This window comes from Pecten maximus, unplaced genomic scaffold (genome assembly GCF_902652985.1).
Source record: "Pecten maximus unplaced genomic scaffold, xPecMax1.1, whole genome shotgun sequence".
Taxonomy (NCBI): domain Eukaryota; kingdom Metazoa; phylum Mollusca; class Bivalvia; order Pectinida; family Pectinidae; genus Pecten; species Pecten maximus.
The window spans coordinates 1-14,161 of record NW_022979445.1 but is presented as its reverse complement, the minus strand read 5'-3'; the positions used below and the strand labels follow the sequence as shown (position 1 = coordinate 14,161).

The 14,161-nt window shown below is 35.6% G+C and overlaps 1 protein-coding gene and 1 long non-coding RNA gene across 2 annotated transcripts; one reads left to right on the top strand and one right to left on the bottom strand.

Moving 5' to 3' along the window:
• Positions 1-2,512: 2,512 nt before the first annotated feature.
• On the top strand, positions 2,513-3,322 carry LOC117318650 (uncharacterized protein At5g39570-like). Its single transcript, XM_033873612.1, has one exon. The coding sequence runs from the start codon at positions 2,513-2,515 to the stop codon at positions 3,320-3,322; it is 810 nt and encodes a 269-aa protein (XP_033729503.1).
• Positions 3,323-4,260: 938 nt separating this feature from the next.
• Positions 4,261-6,462, bottom strand: LOC117318649. Its single transcript, XR_004530426.1, has 3 exons — positions 6,200-6,462; positions 4,552-4,623; positions 4,261-4,355 (listed from the first exon to the last, which is right to left on the bottom strand). It is a non-coding gene; the product is annotated as an uncharacterized LOC117318649 (long non-coding RNA).
• Between the last annotated feature and the right edge of the window lie 7,699 nt (positions 6,463-14,161).

Below are 14,161 nucleotides of genomic sequence, written 5' to 3'. Positions count from 1 at the left end.
TGTATCAATGAATTAGCAAGTTATAGAATGAACATAACGAAATATCATACATTTGTAGGCTCTTGGTTCGGTTGATTCTTGGTTTTACTAACCCGGTAGAAATATGGACCGATGACGAGGTCCGAGTTTGATAAATCCATGCACCGACCAAAATTGGAAGCTTCTTGATAAAACTTTTAAAATAAAACGGCAAATAAAACATTCATCTGATTGCAAGCAAATGCTCGCTGAAAGAGACTACATGGAAAAGATACACATTTTACACACAATACAATTAAAACAGTATAACTACTCATTAGAAGTGCATTTAAGTTAATAATTAATAGATAATAGAATATAAATGAATATGATCATTCTCAAGTTTCAGTGTATTTGCTCGCTTAAAAATGTCTTCGCTGTAAATTTGCGGAAGATATTATACATTGTTAGACAATTCAGGGGAAGTAATTCATATTCACCCAATCATTCGATTTATCTTTTTTTTTTTATTTTTTATTTTTTTTTATTTATTTATTGATTTCCTTACTCTAGCACTACATGGCAATATTGGTGACATTCTTCTTAAGATAGCCTAATTCCAGCAATAGAACATATACGTTTCCAAAGAAACCATTGAGTCTGTCCGATGCAATTCCCTTTGAAAGCTTCACTTCTGAATGATAACGATACCTCATTACGTAGAAAAACGGCTTTACTTTGAAGGAATCAGAAATTATAAAATTGTGGACAATTTTACGATATTAATGACGACATGAGGGAGCATATCATTCCTTCTGAAAATTTCGACTGTTCCAGTATTTGAACTTGATGACGTAAGCTATATCGTAATCGGCAAATTAAACCGCTTCATAAGCTTCAGTACAGTTTTACAAAATCTTTATAAATGAAAAAAAACTATTGAACTACAACAAATGGTAGTATAAATTTTACAATTTAGTAAGAGTACAATGTTAAAATTAGTATCTTTTAAAATAAGAACGTTTCTATAAGTTCATTCTACAGCAAGACATTACACAATAAGTACATTACACAAAAAGTACATTACACAACATGTACATTACACAAAAAGTACATTACACAATATGTTCATTACACAATAAGCACATTACACAAAAACTACATTACACAACATGTACATTACACAATAAGTACATTACACAATAAGTACATTACACAACATGTACATTACATAAAAAGTACATTACACAAAAAGTACATTACACAAAAAGTACATTACATAAAAAGTACATTACACAAAAAGTACGTGACACAAAAAGTACATTACATAAAAAGTACATTACATAAAAAGTACATTACACAAAAAGTACATTACATAAAAAGTACATTACACAAAAAGTACATTACACAATAAGTACATTACACAAAAGTACATTACACAATATGTACATAACACAATAATTACATTACACAAAAAGTACATTACATAATATGTACATTACATAATAGGTACATTACACAAAAAGTACATTACACAATAAGTACATTACACAATAAGAACATTACACAAAAAGTACATTACACAAAAAGTACATTACACAGTAAGTACATTACACGATAAGTACATTACACAATAAGTACATTACACAAAAAGTTCATTACACAAAAAGCTAATTACACAATCATAACGTTAGTAAAAGGTAGTTCGGGTCAAAGTTTAAAAAATCAATCAATCAAAAGGCCAAAAAGTCATGTACTATTTTGTTACATATCGATATACTCATTCAACTGTAAGAACGTTAAAACAATAGTATGGGAGAGGTATAACACACCGTATTAGGGTAAAAATGGGGTTTTTTTTCACTCAATTTAGTTATCATCAAAGTTTATAGAAAACGTTTAAACTCGTGTTTTTTCTTCTTTTATTTCATTATTTTTCCATTAATCATTATAATGTTTTACTTATTAACTAACTGGAGTGAAAGAATTACCATGTGCAATAATTATTCCTTGTGTCACCTTTATTTGTCAGTGATGATTATAAAACACAGATAAATAAATAGATAAATTTCAATTGAAGCGTCGGGCGTCGGTAGTTCTCTCTCTGTCTGTCTCTCTCAGTCTGTATGTCTGTCTGTCTGTCTGTCTCTCTCAGTCTGTATGTCTGTCTGTCAGTCTCTGTCTCTCAGTCTGCCTGCCTGTCTCTCTCTCTGTCTCTCTCTCTGTCTCTCTCTCTCTGTCTCTCTCTCTCTCTCTCTCTCTCTCTCTCTCTCTCTCTCTCTCTCTCTCTCTATTTTCCGCCTTGAAATGACATCATTTCCTTCTCCATTCTGCCTTTGTCTGTAGTATCAACATTGTTTCATTTCTCCCCGTGGAATGACGTCATTACTTCCAGCTAGACAATGTTTGTCTCCAAATAAATGTCCCCTTTGCTATCTGTAAATTATTGGCATAACAATGAAAAATGTATAAGTAACATATCCAAATCTTAAAATTAACTCGTGTTGTGAAAAGGAAGTATCTGACAAAATCCAATAGCAGTAAGCATGAGTACATGGAGAATCAGGTCTATCAGACACAGAATATGGTCGTGAAGACTCTAGATATACACGTCTACAGGACACAGAATATGGTCGTGAAGACTTTAGATATACACGTCTACAGAACACAGAATATGGTCGTGAAGACTTTAGATATACACATCCACAGAACACAGACTATGGTCGTGATGACTAGAAATACACGTCTACAGAACACAGAATATGGTCGTGAGGACTCTAGATATACACGTCTACAGAACACAGAATATGGTCGTGAGGACACTAGATATACACGTCTACAGAACACGGAATATGGTCGTGAAGACTCCAGATATACACGTCTACAGAACACGGAATATGATCGTGAAGACTCTAGATATACACGTCTACAGAACACAGAATACGGTCGTGAGGACACTAGATATACACGTCTACAGAACACGGAATATGATCGTGAGGACTCTAGATATACACGTCTACAGAACACAGAATATGGTCGTGAAGAGTCGAGATATACACGTCTACAGAACACAGAATATGGTCGTGAAGACTCTAGATATACACGTCTACAGAACACGGAATATGGTCGTGAAGAGTCGAGATATACACGTCTACAGAACATGGAATATGGTCGTGAGGACACTAGATATACACGTCTACAGAACACAGAATATGGTCGTGAGGACACTAGATATACACGTCTACAGAACACGGAATATGATCGTGAGGACTCTAGATATACACGTCTACAGAACACAGAATATGGTCGTGAGGACTCCAGATATACACGTCTACAGAACACGGAATATGGTCGTGAAGACTAGATATACACGTCTACAGAACACAGAATATGGTCGTGAGGACTCTAGATATACACGTCTACAGAACACAGAATATGGTCGTCAAGACTCTAGATATACACGTCTACAGAACAAAGAATATGGTCGTGAGGACACTAGATATACACCTCTACAGAACACAGAATATGGTCGTTAAGACTCTAGATATACACGTCTACAGAATACAGAATATGGTCGTGAAGACTCTTGATATACACGTCTACAGGACACAGAATATGGTCGTGAGGACTCCAGATATACTCGTCTACAGGACGCAGAATACGGTCGTGAAGACTAGAAATACATGTCTACATAACGCAGAATATGGTCGTGAAGACTCTAGATATACACGTCTACAGAACACAGAATATGGTCGTGAGGACACTAGATATACACGTCTACAGAATACAGAATATGGTCGTGAGGACTCTAGATATACACGTCTACAGAACACGGAATATGATCGTGAAGACTCTAGATATACACGTCTACAGAACATAGAATATGGTCGTGAAGACTCTAGATATACACGTCTACAGAACACAGAATATGATCGTGAAGACTCTAGATATACACGTCTACAGAACACAGAATATGGTCGTGAAGACTCTAGATATACACGTCTACAGAACACGGAATATGGTCGTGAGGACTCTAGATATACACGTCTACAGAACACAGAATATGGTCGTGAGGACACTAGATATACACGTCTACAGAACACAGAATATGGTCGTGAGGACTCTAGATATACACGTCTACAGAACACGGAATATGGTCGTGAAGACTCTAGATATACACGTCTACAGAACGCAGAATATGGTCGTGAGGACACTAGATATACACGTCTACAAAACACATAATTCAATCTTGAAGAAGAAGTATAAAAGCCGTAATCAAGTAACCAATCAAAGAACCGCTAATATTTAGGGGAAATGTACTCACTCACCCATCATGTCCACGCCCTGGTTTTCAGACAGCCGTGATGTTTAGGGGTTGTCATAGATATGTTCCTCAGCTAAAGAAAAAACGATACAACTACTTTAATTAAACGTATAATCTAAAAGTAACCAAACTGTGTCATGTTTTGTTTATTGGGATCATTGTCGTTTAAACTGTTTACGGTGTATTTATTTCACGGAGAGTCAAACAATTTTGACCTTTGACCTTTTCTACATTGAGACATTGGGGTAGTTTTTTGTAATGTATCTTACCTCTGGGTGATTTAATGTTCGTGTACAGATTGCGTCCATCTGCATGTCGGACATTATTTTGTAAAGCGCCACCTGGTGGAGAAGATAATTATATAAATGATACAAATTAACAGAACACACCTCCTAATTGATAATCTATAAATAACAAACATCAGTGTCTCGGGTTGTAACATAATACAATCGTCCTATACCAAGGCAACATAAATCTATGTACTAAAATGCATACAATACCGTGCACTCTCAGATAGGTCCAAACAAAGCTAAAGTATAACAAACTCGCATGTATTTGACAACTCTGGTATGGCATGAATCTGTTTAGCTAATATATTAAGCGCTTTCAATGTCACCATCCTAGTCACTTAACCCAGATTTGACCTAGCTTTTCATGACCTAGATCTTTATGACATGTGGTGTCGATGTGACCTAGATCTTCATGACAGGTGGTGTCGATGTGACATAGGTTTTCATGACTTTATGACAGGTGGTGTCGATGTGACCTAAATTTTATGACATTGTGACAGGTGGTTTCGATGTGACGGAAATCATCGTGACATTTGACAGGTGGTGTTGATGTCACGTAGATTTTAATGACAGGTGGTGTCGATGTGACGTAGATTTTCATTACTTTATGACAGGTGGTGTCGATGTCAGATAGATTTTCATGATAGATGTCGATGTGACCTAGATCTTTATGACAGGTGGTGTCGATGTGACCTAATTTTTATGACTTTATGACAGGTGGTGTCGATGTCAGGTAGATTTTCATGATAGGTGGTGTCGATGTGACCTAGATCTTTATGACAGGTGGTGTCGATGTAACGTAGGTTTTCATGACTTGATGACAGGATATGTCGATGTAACGTAGGTTTTCATGAAAGGTGGTGTCGATGTCACGTAGATTTTTATGACTTTATGACAGGTGGTGTCGATGTCACGTAGATTTTTATGACTTTATGACAGGATATGTCGATGTAACGTAGGTTTTCATGACAGGTGGTGACGATGTGACGTAGATTTTCATGACTTTATGACAGGTGGTGTCGATGTGACGTAGATTTTCATGAAAGGTGGTGTCGATGTGACATAGATTATTATGACAGGTGGTGTCGATGTGACGTAGATTTGTATGACAGGTGGTGTCGATGTGACGGAGATTTTTATGACAGGTGGTGACGATGTGACGTAGATTTTTATGACTTTATGACAGGATATGTCGATGTGACGTAGATCTTTATGACAGGTGGTGTCGATGTGACGTAGATTTTCATGACAGGTGGTGACGATGTGACGTAGGTTTTCATGACTTTATGACAGGATATGTCGATGTGACGTAGATCTTTATGACAGGTGGTGTCGATGTGACGTAGATCTTTATGACAGGTGGTGTCGATGTGACGTAGATCTTTATGACAGGTGGTGTCGATGTGACGTAGATCTTTATGACAGGTGGTGTCGATGTGACGTAGATCTTTATGACAGGTGGTGTCGATGTGACGTAGATTATTATGACAGGTGGTGTCGATGTGACGTAGATTTTCATGAAAGGTGGTGTCGATGTGACGTAGATTTTCATGAGAGGTAAATAAAAAAAACACTTGCTCTTCCGGAACACCTTCAACAGAGCAAACATAAGGAAATTTGAACTCACCCTCGAAAGCTCTGCCTTGGAGACCGTCCGTGACATCTTCACCTCGGAGTTCCGGACTGATGGTACTGTCCTCCTGGAGGCCTCCTCTAGCTGACATACTGTAATACCATAGTTTTACATGGGGTTAACTGTTTTGTTACGTTTTACAACTTAGAAAAAGTATATCTACCGTATTATTTTGACGATGTCATGTCACCACTGATCGGTAGTCAGGTTGTATTTGTTATCGATATAAATGCAGTTTTAATGACAGAAAAATAGATTGACATCCGTATGAATGCTAGCTGGTGACAGATCACTAAACTTACGTATTTTAGGAGAGCCTCTAGTTTGTTTTATCAAATCATATCACTTACTTGTTTATCAATTTCTCAAAGAAAACACACACATGAAAATCATTTGCATTTAAAAGATTAACGTAAGGCTATAGGGTGTGTGAAAAGAGCCACGATGCAAAGCGTTTAATAACGTTAATCATCAGGACGTCAAAATGACGACATGCTACACTTTTGCGAATCCACCTTCGATTAGCGATTAACACAGAATCACTTGGAAACTTCAACCAAAAACGTAAATTCAAAGTTGTCGACTTATCCGAGCTACCAGGACTAATCCTTAAGTATTCTATTTCCTTGTACATGTGATGTTTGAAGATGGTTCTCACTTTGGAAACGAGATAAACTCTGGTTTTGATCATTTTTTTCTGAATTAGAAAGACCTTGACCCACATGTTTAAGGTCACGTGCGTTAATACGTAATTTATTTGTCTGCTTGTTAGTTGGGTTTATTGCCCCATGAACACCAAGAGTCATATTGAGGCGAGGTCTCTTTGATAATAACCTGGCTGATAAACAGACGGGATACACGTTGCATCTTGTCCGGAGCAATTAGAGTTAAGTGTCTTGTCCATGGACACAACCACGACAGCACAGACCAGTTCGATTCTCAGCTTCCCGAGAAACGCAAGCCTCTACGGTAGGAAGCGGCGAACAACGCACCCCGGATCACCTGAAGTTACGCAGGCCAATTGTCTTACTGCCTGGACTATCGCTGAAGTTTGCATGGGGAGTGTTGTTGATAAAGAAGTTTACATGGGGAGTGTTGTTAATAACGAAGTTTACATGGGGAGTGTTGTTGATAAAGAAGTTTACATGGGGAGTGTTCTTGATAAAGAAGTTTACATGGGAAGTGTTGTTGATGAAGATGTTTACATGGGGAGTGTTGTTGATAAAGAAGTTTACATGGGGAGTGTTGTTGATAAAGAAGTTTACATGGGGAGTGTTGTTGATAAAGAAGTTTACATGGGAGTGTTGTTGATAAAGAAGTTTACATGGGGAGTGTTGTTGATAAAGAAGTTTACATCGGAGTGTTGATGATAAAGAAGTTTACATGGGGAGTGTTGTTGATGAAGAAGTTTACATGGGGAGTGTTGTTGATGAAGAAGTTTACATGGGGAGTGTTGTTGATAAAGAAGTTTACATGGGAGTGTTGTTGATAAAGAAGTTTACATGGGGAGTGTTGTTGATAAAGAAGTTTACATCGGAGTGTTGTTCAGTACACTGCATATTGACACATTAGTCAACACACTGAAGTAGGTTAATCAACTGGTACAACTATAGTCCTAGTCATATATCATAAGACTTCAAAATTAGTTTAATATCATGCTTTTCAACATTTATTAAATAATAGAAATGTAAATATCCTATAATTAATATTAATAATCATAACATGGCACTTCAAGTTTTACATTAAAGAAGTACAAGTAGAAATAAATGATTTATCGATAACAAGTTACCAGTACAGGATCCTCCACACCGGAATCAAATATACACACTGATTTATAACTATCTAAAAGTTCTTAATTTTCCTAAATGCCTGCATGTTCTATTTTTGAAAGAATTAACTGTTGGTGTGGATAATAAGCCTACTTCCTCTGACTGCTTGTTCCACATTTGATAGTGTACAATTAGTTATAATATCAATTAACGGGTATCCACGTCCATGCGATGATTTAGTGTAGTTAACATCTTTCTACTCCATAAACGGCTTGCAATATATATTAAGTGAACACACTAGATACGAAACTAACATATCCAGTTTTCCTTAATAATGTTGACTTAATTTTCCTAGTTTGTGATCATCAGTCAAAACTTACCTCTCCGGTTTGTCTGGCGATTTGGATTTGAATTGTTCTGGAGATTTGCTGTCATACTTCCCCGTCCCTGACGTCACAGTTGGTGTAGTAGCCACTGTCGACATTTTGACTGAGTGGTTCGTTCACAAAATCATCAGAACTCACGAATACCCTGCATCAAAATAATAACAAAGAGCCGATCGAGACTCTGAATTAAAAACAACAGGTGCCCGTCTCCTACTAGGCCTACACAGAATCTTGATTTTAATCTTTGAAAAGAGCAAAGAATATAAAATTAACTAAGTCTGTTAACATGGTCATCCGATGTCGCTTGCCAGTCCACATGTCGAGGTTAAGCGTAAGTGTGCTCCGACGAATGAAAACAAACCTCCATGAACAGGAAATCGGCCATTTGTAAATTATGAGTTGCCAGGCAGAAGGTTAATACAAATTACGACGTGGCCCGATTTAGCGAAACGCATCGATGTATCATCAAATGATGATGTGATAAACTGAAACTTAAATTAAACTTGATATAAACTTTTTGAAAAAATATTGTTATTTAAGAAACGCTAGCTTAAATCATTAGCAATTTACGACGAATAGTCAATTATGGGGGATTAATCTTTAAGATTTGATGGCGAGACGATTTACCCAAGGCTTTAGGAGTGTAACTGATCGTGTTACCCATACAATGCTAACCCTATTCTACCCAATATTATCCCCATACTATCAAATACCACTGTACTCCATACTAACCCTCTAAGCCCCATATCCCATATATACATTTACTCCCATACCTAGGCATAAGGCCTAGTAGGCCTTTTGAAATATTGGAAGGGAAGTAACTCTAGCAGGTTTCCCTACATGAAAGTCCCAAGTCAGAGATAGAAAAAATACCGATAAACGTTAAATTGTTAATGTATGTATGTCTCGTAGTAGAGATAGAAACTTATTTATATATGTTTTGATTAATGATAGAAAATTGTTAATATATAGAAAATGTTTGTCCCGTTTTAGAGATAAAAACAAAAACAACAAAACAACAAAAATCCTATATTGTTAGTTTTTAACTTCGGGTATTCCATGCGCACTTTACCGCCAGACAATTAGAGGCAAAAAGGTAAGATACATGGTATTATGTAACCGACCTCGCACCCCTGGGACAATTTCGTAAATTATTAACCGGGTGATGAAAGATATGTGTATAGAAGATTTTCGAAGTTAGACGTCGGGTGGGACGATGATGTGCAAATGGTTCAGCTGCTAATTTTGTTTGGTTTAGTTTATGTTTGGTTTATTTTGTTTAACGTCTTATCAACAGCCAGGGTCATTCAAGGACATGCCTGGTTTTGGAGGTTGAGGAAAGCCGGACTACCCGGAGAAATTAAAACCATCGGTCTACGGTCAGTACCTGGCAGCTGCCCCTCGTAGGTTTCGAACTCGGAGGTGGAGGGCAAGTGATAAAGTGTGCTGAACCAACATGTATAGAGGTAACTACCTAAGAGAGAATAAGAATTGATCAGGAGGTTCCGGATTAGAGAGACGCTGGGTCGACACACCATCAATTCACAGCAATATATTTTTTTCGAGGCATATTTGTACGGTAGGTCAATATTGAACGGCGAGTAACTATTCATTTTCGTTACCGTTTTTGCATGGTTGGTAGGATGATGACAAGTTCAATAAATGATTGCGAAGCTCGCCGATCAAATGCTCCGTCGCTTATTAGGAAATGTAGTTCTCAATATCAAATTGATACATAACTAGATATTTTGTGAACTTGATTCAAATCTTCAGTATGAAATAACCTATATGTTATTGTTTTGCAATCATTTTCAATATCATGTTGATTTCAAAGGTCATTCCAACAGATGTTTTCTATCTACGCCTTCTTTAGAACCGGTGCATGACTACAAAAAAGAGGTGTCATTGGTCTTTTGCAATATGTTGTCGAGAACAGAGAAAGACTACAAAAGGTATGCATTGAATAAAGATGACAATAAAAAAATAAAATAAAAAAATAAACCACAAAACAAAACAAAACATCTTAACTTCAGAAATAGTTGAATATAGTAGAGCCTAAGTAAAACATTAAAGAATGAACTCGATATAACGCCGTTATTTCCATTAAAATTATTGAAACTGAGCATTTTCATGTACATGATTATAGCTTCCCCGATATGAGTTTTTTTCCCTACATACAGTACCCGATTCACGGGACATACGTACGTATACATATATATATACCATTTCCCTTACTGAAAAATCACCCCCAACCCTGATATCATAGCCTATTATGAATCCTTCCACGCATACATTATTATGTACCACGATGTCGGTTCGAGCAAGTCTGCAATGTTAGATGACATGTTCACATCATCATCAATTGTCATTATTATTATTATCGGTCATGTATATTCATTTTATCACTTATGTTATACGGGAAAAGACATGTGTGATACTTGTGTTTAATCCCATTTGTGTTTTGACAAATAATATAACATGTGTTTAAATCTAATCATGTTTGGGTAAACGAACTACTATTACTTATATACTTCTTACAGAAGTTGTCATATAGATATAACTTCATATAAATCATGATGTACAATACCTATATCATACATTGTAGGTATAATCTACGCCTACTCAATACATGTAGTCTGACCTACACTAACCCGAGAGACCAGGGACGGGACTAGTGAACGATTCCGCGGGCCCTTTTATGAGATAGAAAGCATTGTGTCTTTTCTATCTCCGATAAAATCTCTCCTAAAAAGCCAGATTATCTGAGCACATGACCCAGATAACCAGTTCCCCCATACACACACGCTCACGCACACACGCACACATGCTCGCTCGCACGCTCTCAAATTTCGCTTAATTTCCTTTGTCGATGTACATAGCAGAAGTCCCTTCAGAACACATGATCGCTTATTTTTCTAGGGTCTCCGTGTAAAAGGTTTTGTTCATATTTGCCTTCGATATTGGCGTGTCTTGGAGTTCACGAGGTAAATTGATAGTGTACTGCATGTTTTTGTGTTATGTTAGGTAAATTGATAGTGTGCATGGTTTTGTGTTATGTCAGGTAAATTGATAGTGTACTGCATGGTTTTGTTATGTTAGGTAAATTGATAGTATACTGCATGGTTTTGTGTTATGTTAGGTAAATTGATAGTATACTGCATGATTTTGTGTTATGTTAGGTAAATTGATAGTATACTGCATGGTTTTGTGTTATGTTAGGTAAATTGATAGTATACTGTATGGTTTTGTGTTATGTTAGGTAAATTGATAGTGTACTGCATGTTTTTGTGTTATGTTAGGTAAATTGATAGTGTACTGCATGTTTTTAGTGTTATGTTAGGTAAATTGATAGTGTACTGCATGGTTTTGTGTTATGTTAGGTAAATTGATAGTATACTGCATGATTTTGTGTTATGTTAGGTAAATTGATAGTATACTGCATGGTTTTGTTATGTTAGGTAAATTGATAGTGTACTGCATGGTTTTGTGTTATGTTAGGTAAATTGATAGTATATAGCATTGTTTTGTGTTATGTTAGGTAAATTGATAGTATACTGCATGGTTTTGTTATGTTAGGTAAATTGATAGTATACTGCATGGTTTTGTGTTATGTTAGGTAAATTGATAGTGTACTGCATGGTTTTGTGTTATGTTAGGTAAATTGATAGTATACTGCATGGTTTTGTGTTTTTGTAGGTAAATTGATAGTGTACTGCATGGTTTTGTGTTATGTTAGGTAAATTGATAGTGTACTGCATGGTTTTGTGTTATGTTAGGTAAATTGATAGTGTACTGCATGGTTTTGTGTTATGTTAGGTAAATTGATAGTGTACTGCATGTTTTTTAGTGTTATGTTAGGTAAATTGATAGTGTACTGCATGTTTTTTAGTGTTATGTTAGGTAAATTGATATTGTACTGCATGTTTTTTGTGTTATGTTAGGTACATTGATATTGTACTGCATGGTTTGTGTTATGTTAGATACATTGATAGTGGTTTTGTATTTTGAAATTATCTAGAAGCTTCACACCAGTCAGCGGTGGAGATGTGACGTTTCACGTTTACCTGTAGGACAAATGGTAACGATAAGCATTTCACTAATGATTCTCATCCCAAATATTAGGCCAATTGCATGATTTGAAACATTTGACCATGTTTGAAACTCATCTTTTCTGTGCTCTTCGAACGATTTTCCTATTCCTAAAGTCACCCTGGAAGTGAAATTCAGGATTTTATATTTCTCTTCTTTCGAAACAACTTTCTTCGTCGTATGTCTCTCTTGACAGTGCCTCACTTTTGGCCTATAGCGGTGCGTTTGCCCCTGTGAGGAAGACTGTAGGTCCTGTTCCCTTGCCGAGACATACCAAATTCTATAAATCGGTATTTACAACCACTGTGTGACTTTTACCTTTTAAATTGGCGGTAAGGACTGAATCGCCCATTGTCATTATAATCTAATCAGGTGGAGCGTCACGTTACCGTGTATTTCAATATGATAACACTATAACTGCTCTTAAATGACATTTCCGCGTTAATAGAATAAAAACAAACCATCAGTGTCCATTACTAAAATTTATCAAATTCAAAATTTATTCCTGCTAGTGAGTTTCAAGATTTTTTCTCGCTTTGTTGAATAAATAAATAAAAATGTAGTAAAACAAAATTTCAGAAATAAAAAAAATATATCAATAAAAAACACTAAATAGCAATCAGAATTATTTATTTTTTATGATTACAATATAAATTTTTCAAATATACAGATGTGTTTATCTGTATACCTGTTGTAACACGGCCATCTTCGACTTGCCTTCCACAGTTGAGCTTTCCATCATACACTGAGATTTATTTACCTGTGACAACATGGCTTGATAGTCTCCATCAAGGTATAGTCATTTAATTCAATTTTGCATAACTTAACATGTGTTATAACCTTGAATATTTTCGGTGATTGCGTGGTTTCTCATAATCCAGGAACTCACAAATAATAATAATAAAATAGTTCAATGTTAAAAAACGGACATGAACCCTTTAGGTGGGCATTGTACCTTTGCGGACGCTAAAAATCCAGGAAATCTTTGAACCTTTTGAAAAAACGACCAAATTTAGGCCCTCGAAAGTATATAATTCTTCAGTATTTTCAAATAGTATAATAGTGTTATAAAATGTCCAGTAAGCATATCTATAATTTTTGGTATATCTTTATGTTTAACTTGATATTATCTTGTATATATAGCTATGAAGAATATATCGGATTAATAAACATTAGAGACGTTAAAAACAGTTAATTTGACAAATCAATGTTTATAGTTCTATAAATCTCATCTACATTACATGTGAATTATCCACTGAAGACCCGTAGGCTTTTTTTTATCGTATTTTGAAGTAAGATCTTATCCATATTGATAGTAAAACATCTTTATTTATAAATAGTTCACTTAATACATTTTGATTATCAGTTATCAACCTTTGTGATTACGAATCTGTATGCCGTATGTCTATAAAAAACTGATATCCACCGCTGCATGTTTGCTGTTTTTTTTTTTTTTTTTTTTTTAATTTTATGCTTTTGAGTCTAGAATTGACATATCGAAATTAAGTCTAAAGTAAGTTTATATTATTAAGTCTATAATTAACATATCGAAATTAAGTCTAAAATTAGTTTATGTTATTAAGTCTACAATTGACATATCGAAATCAAGTCTAAAGTAAGTTTATATTATTTAGTCTAGAATTCACATGTCGAAATTAAGTCTAAAATTAGTTTATTTGACATATCGTTATCAAATTAGTATTAATCATATA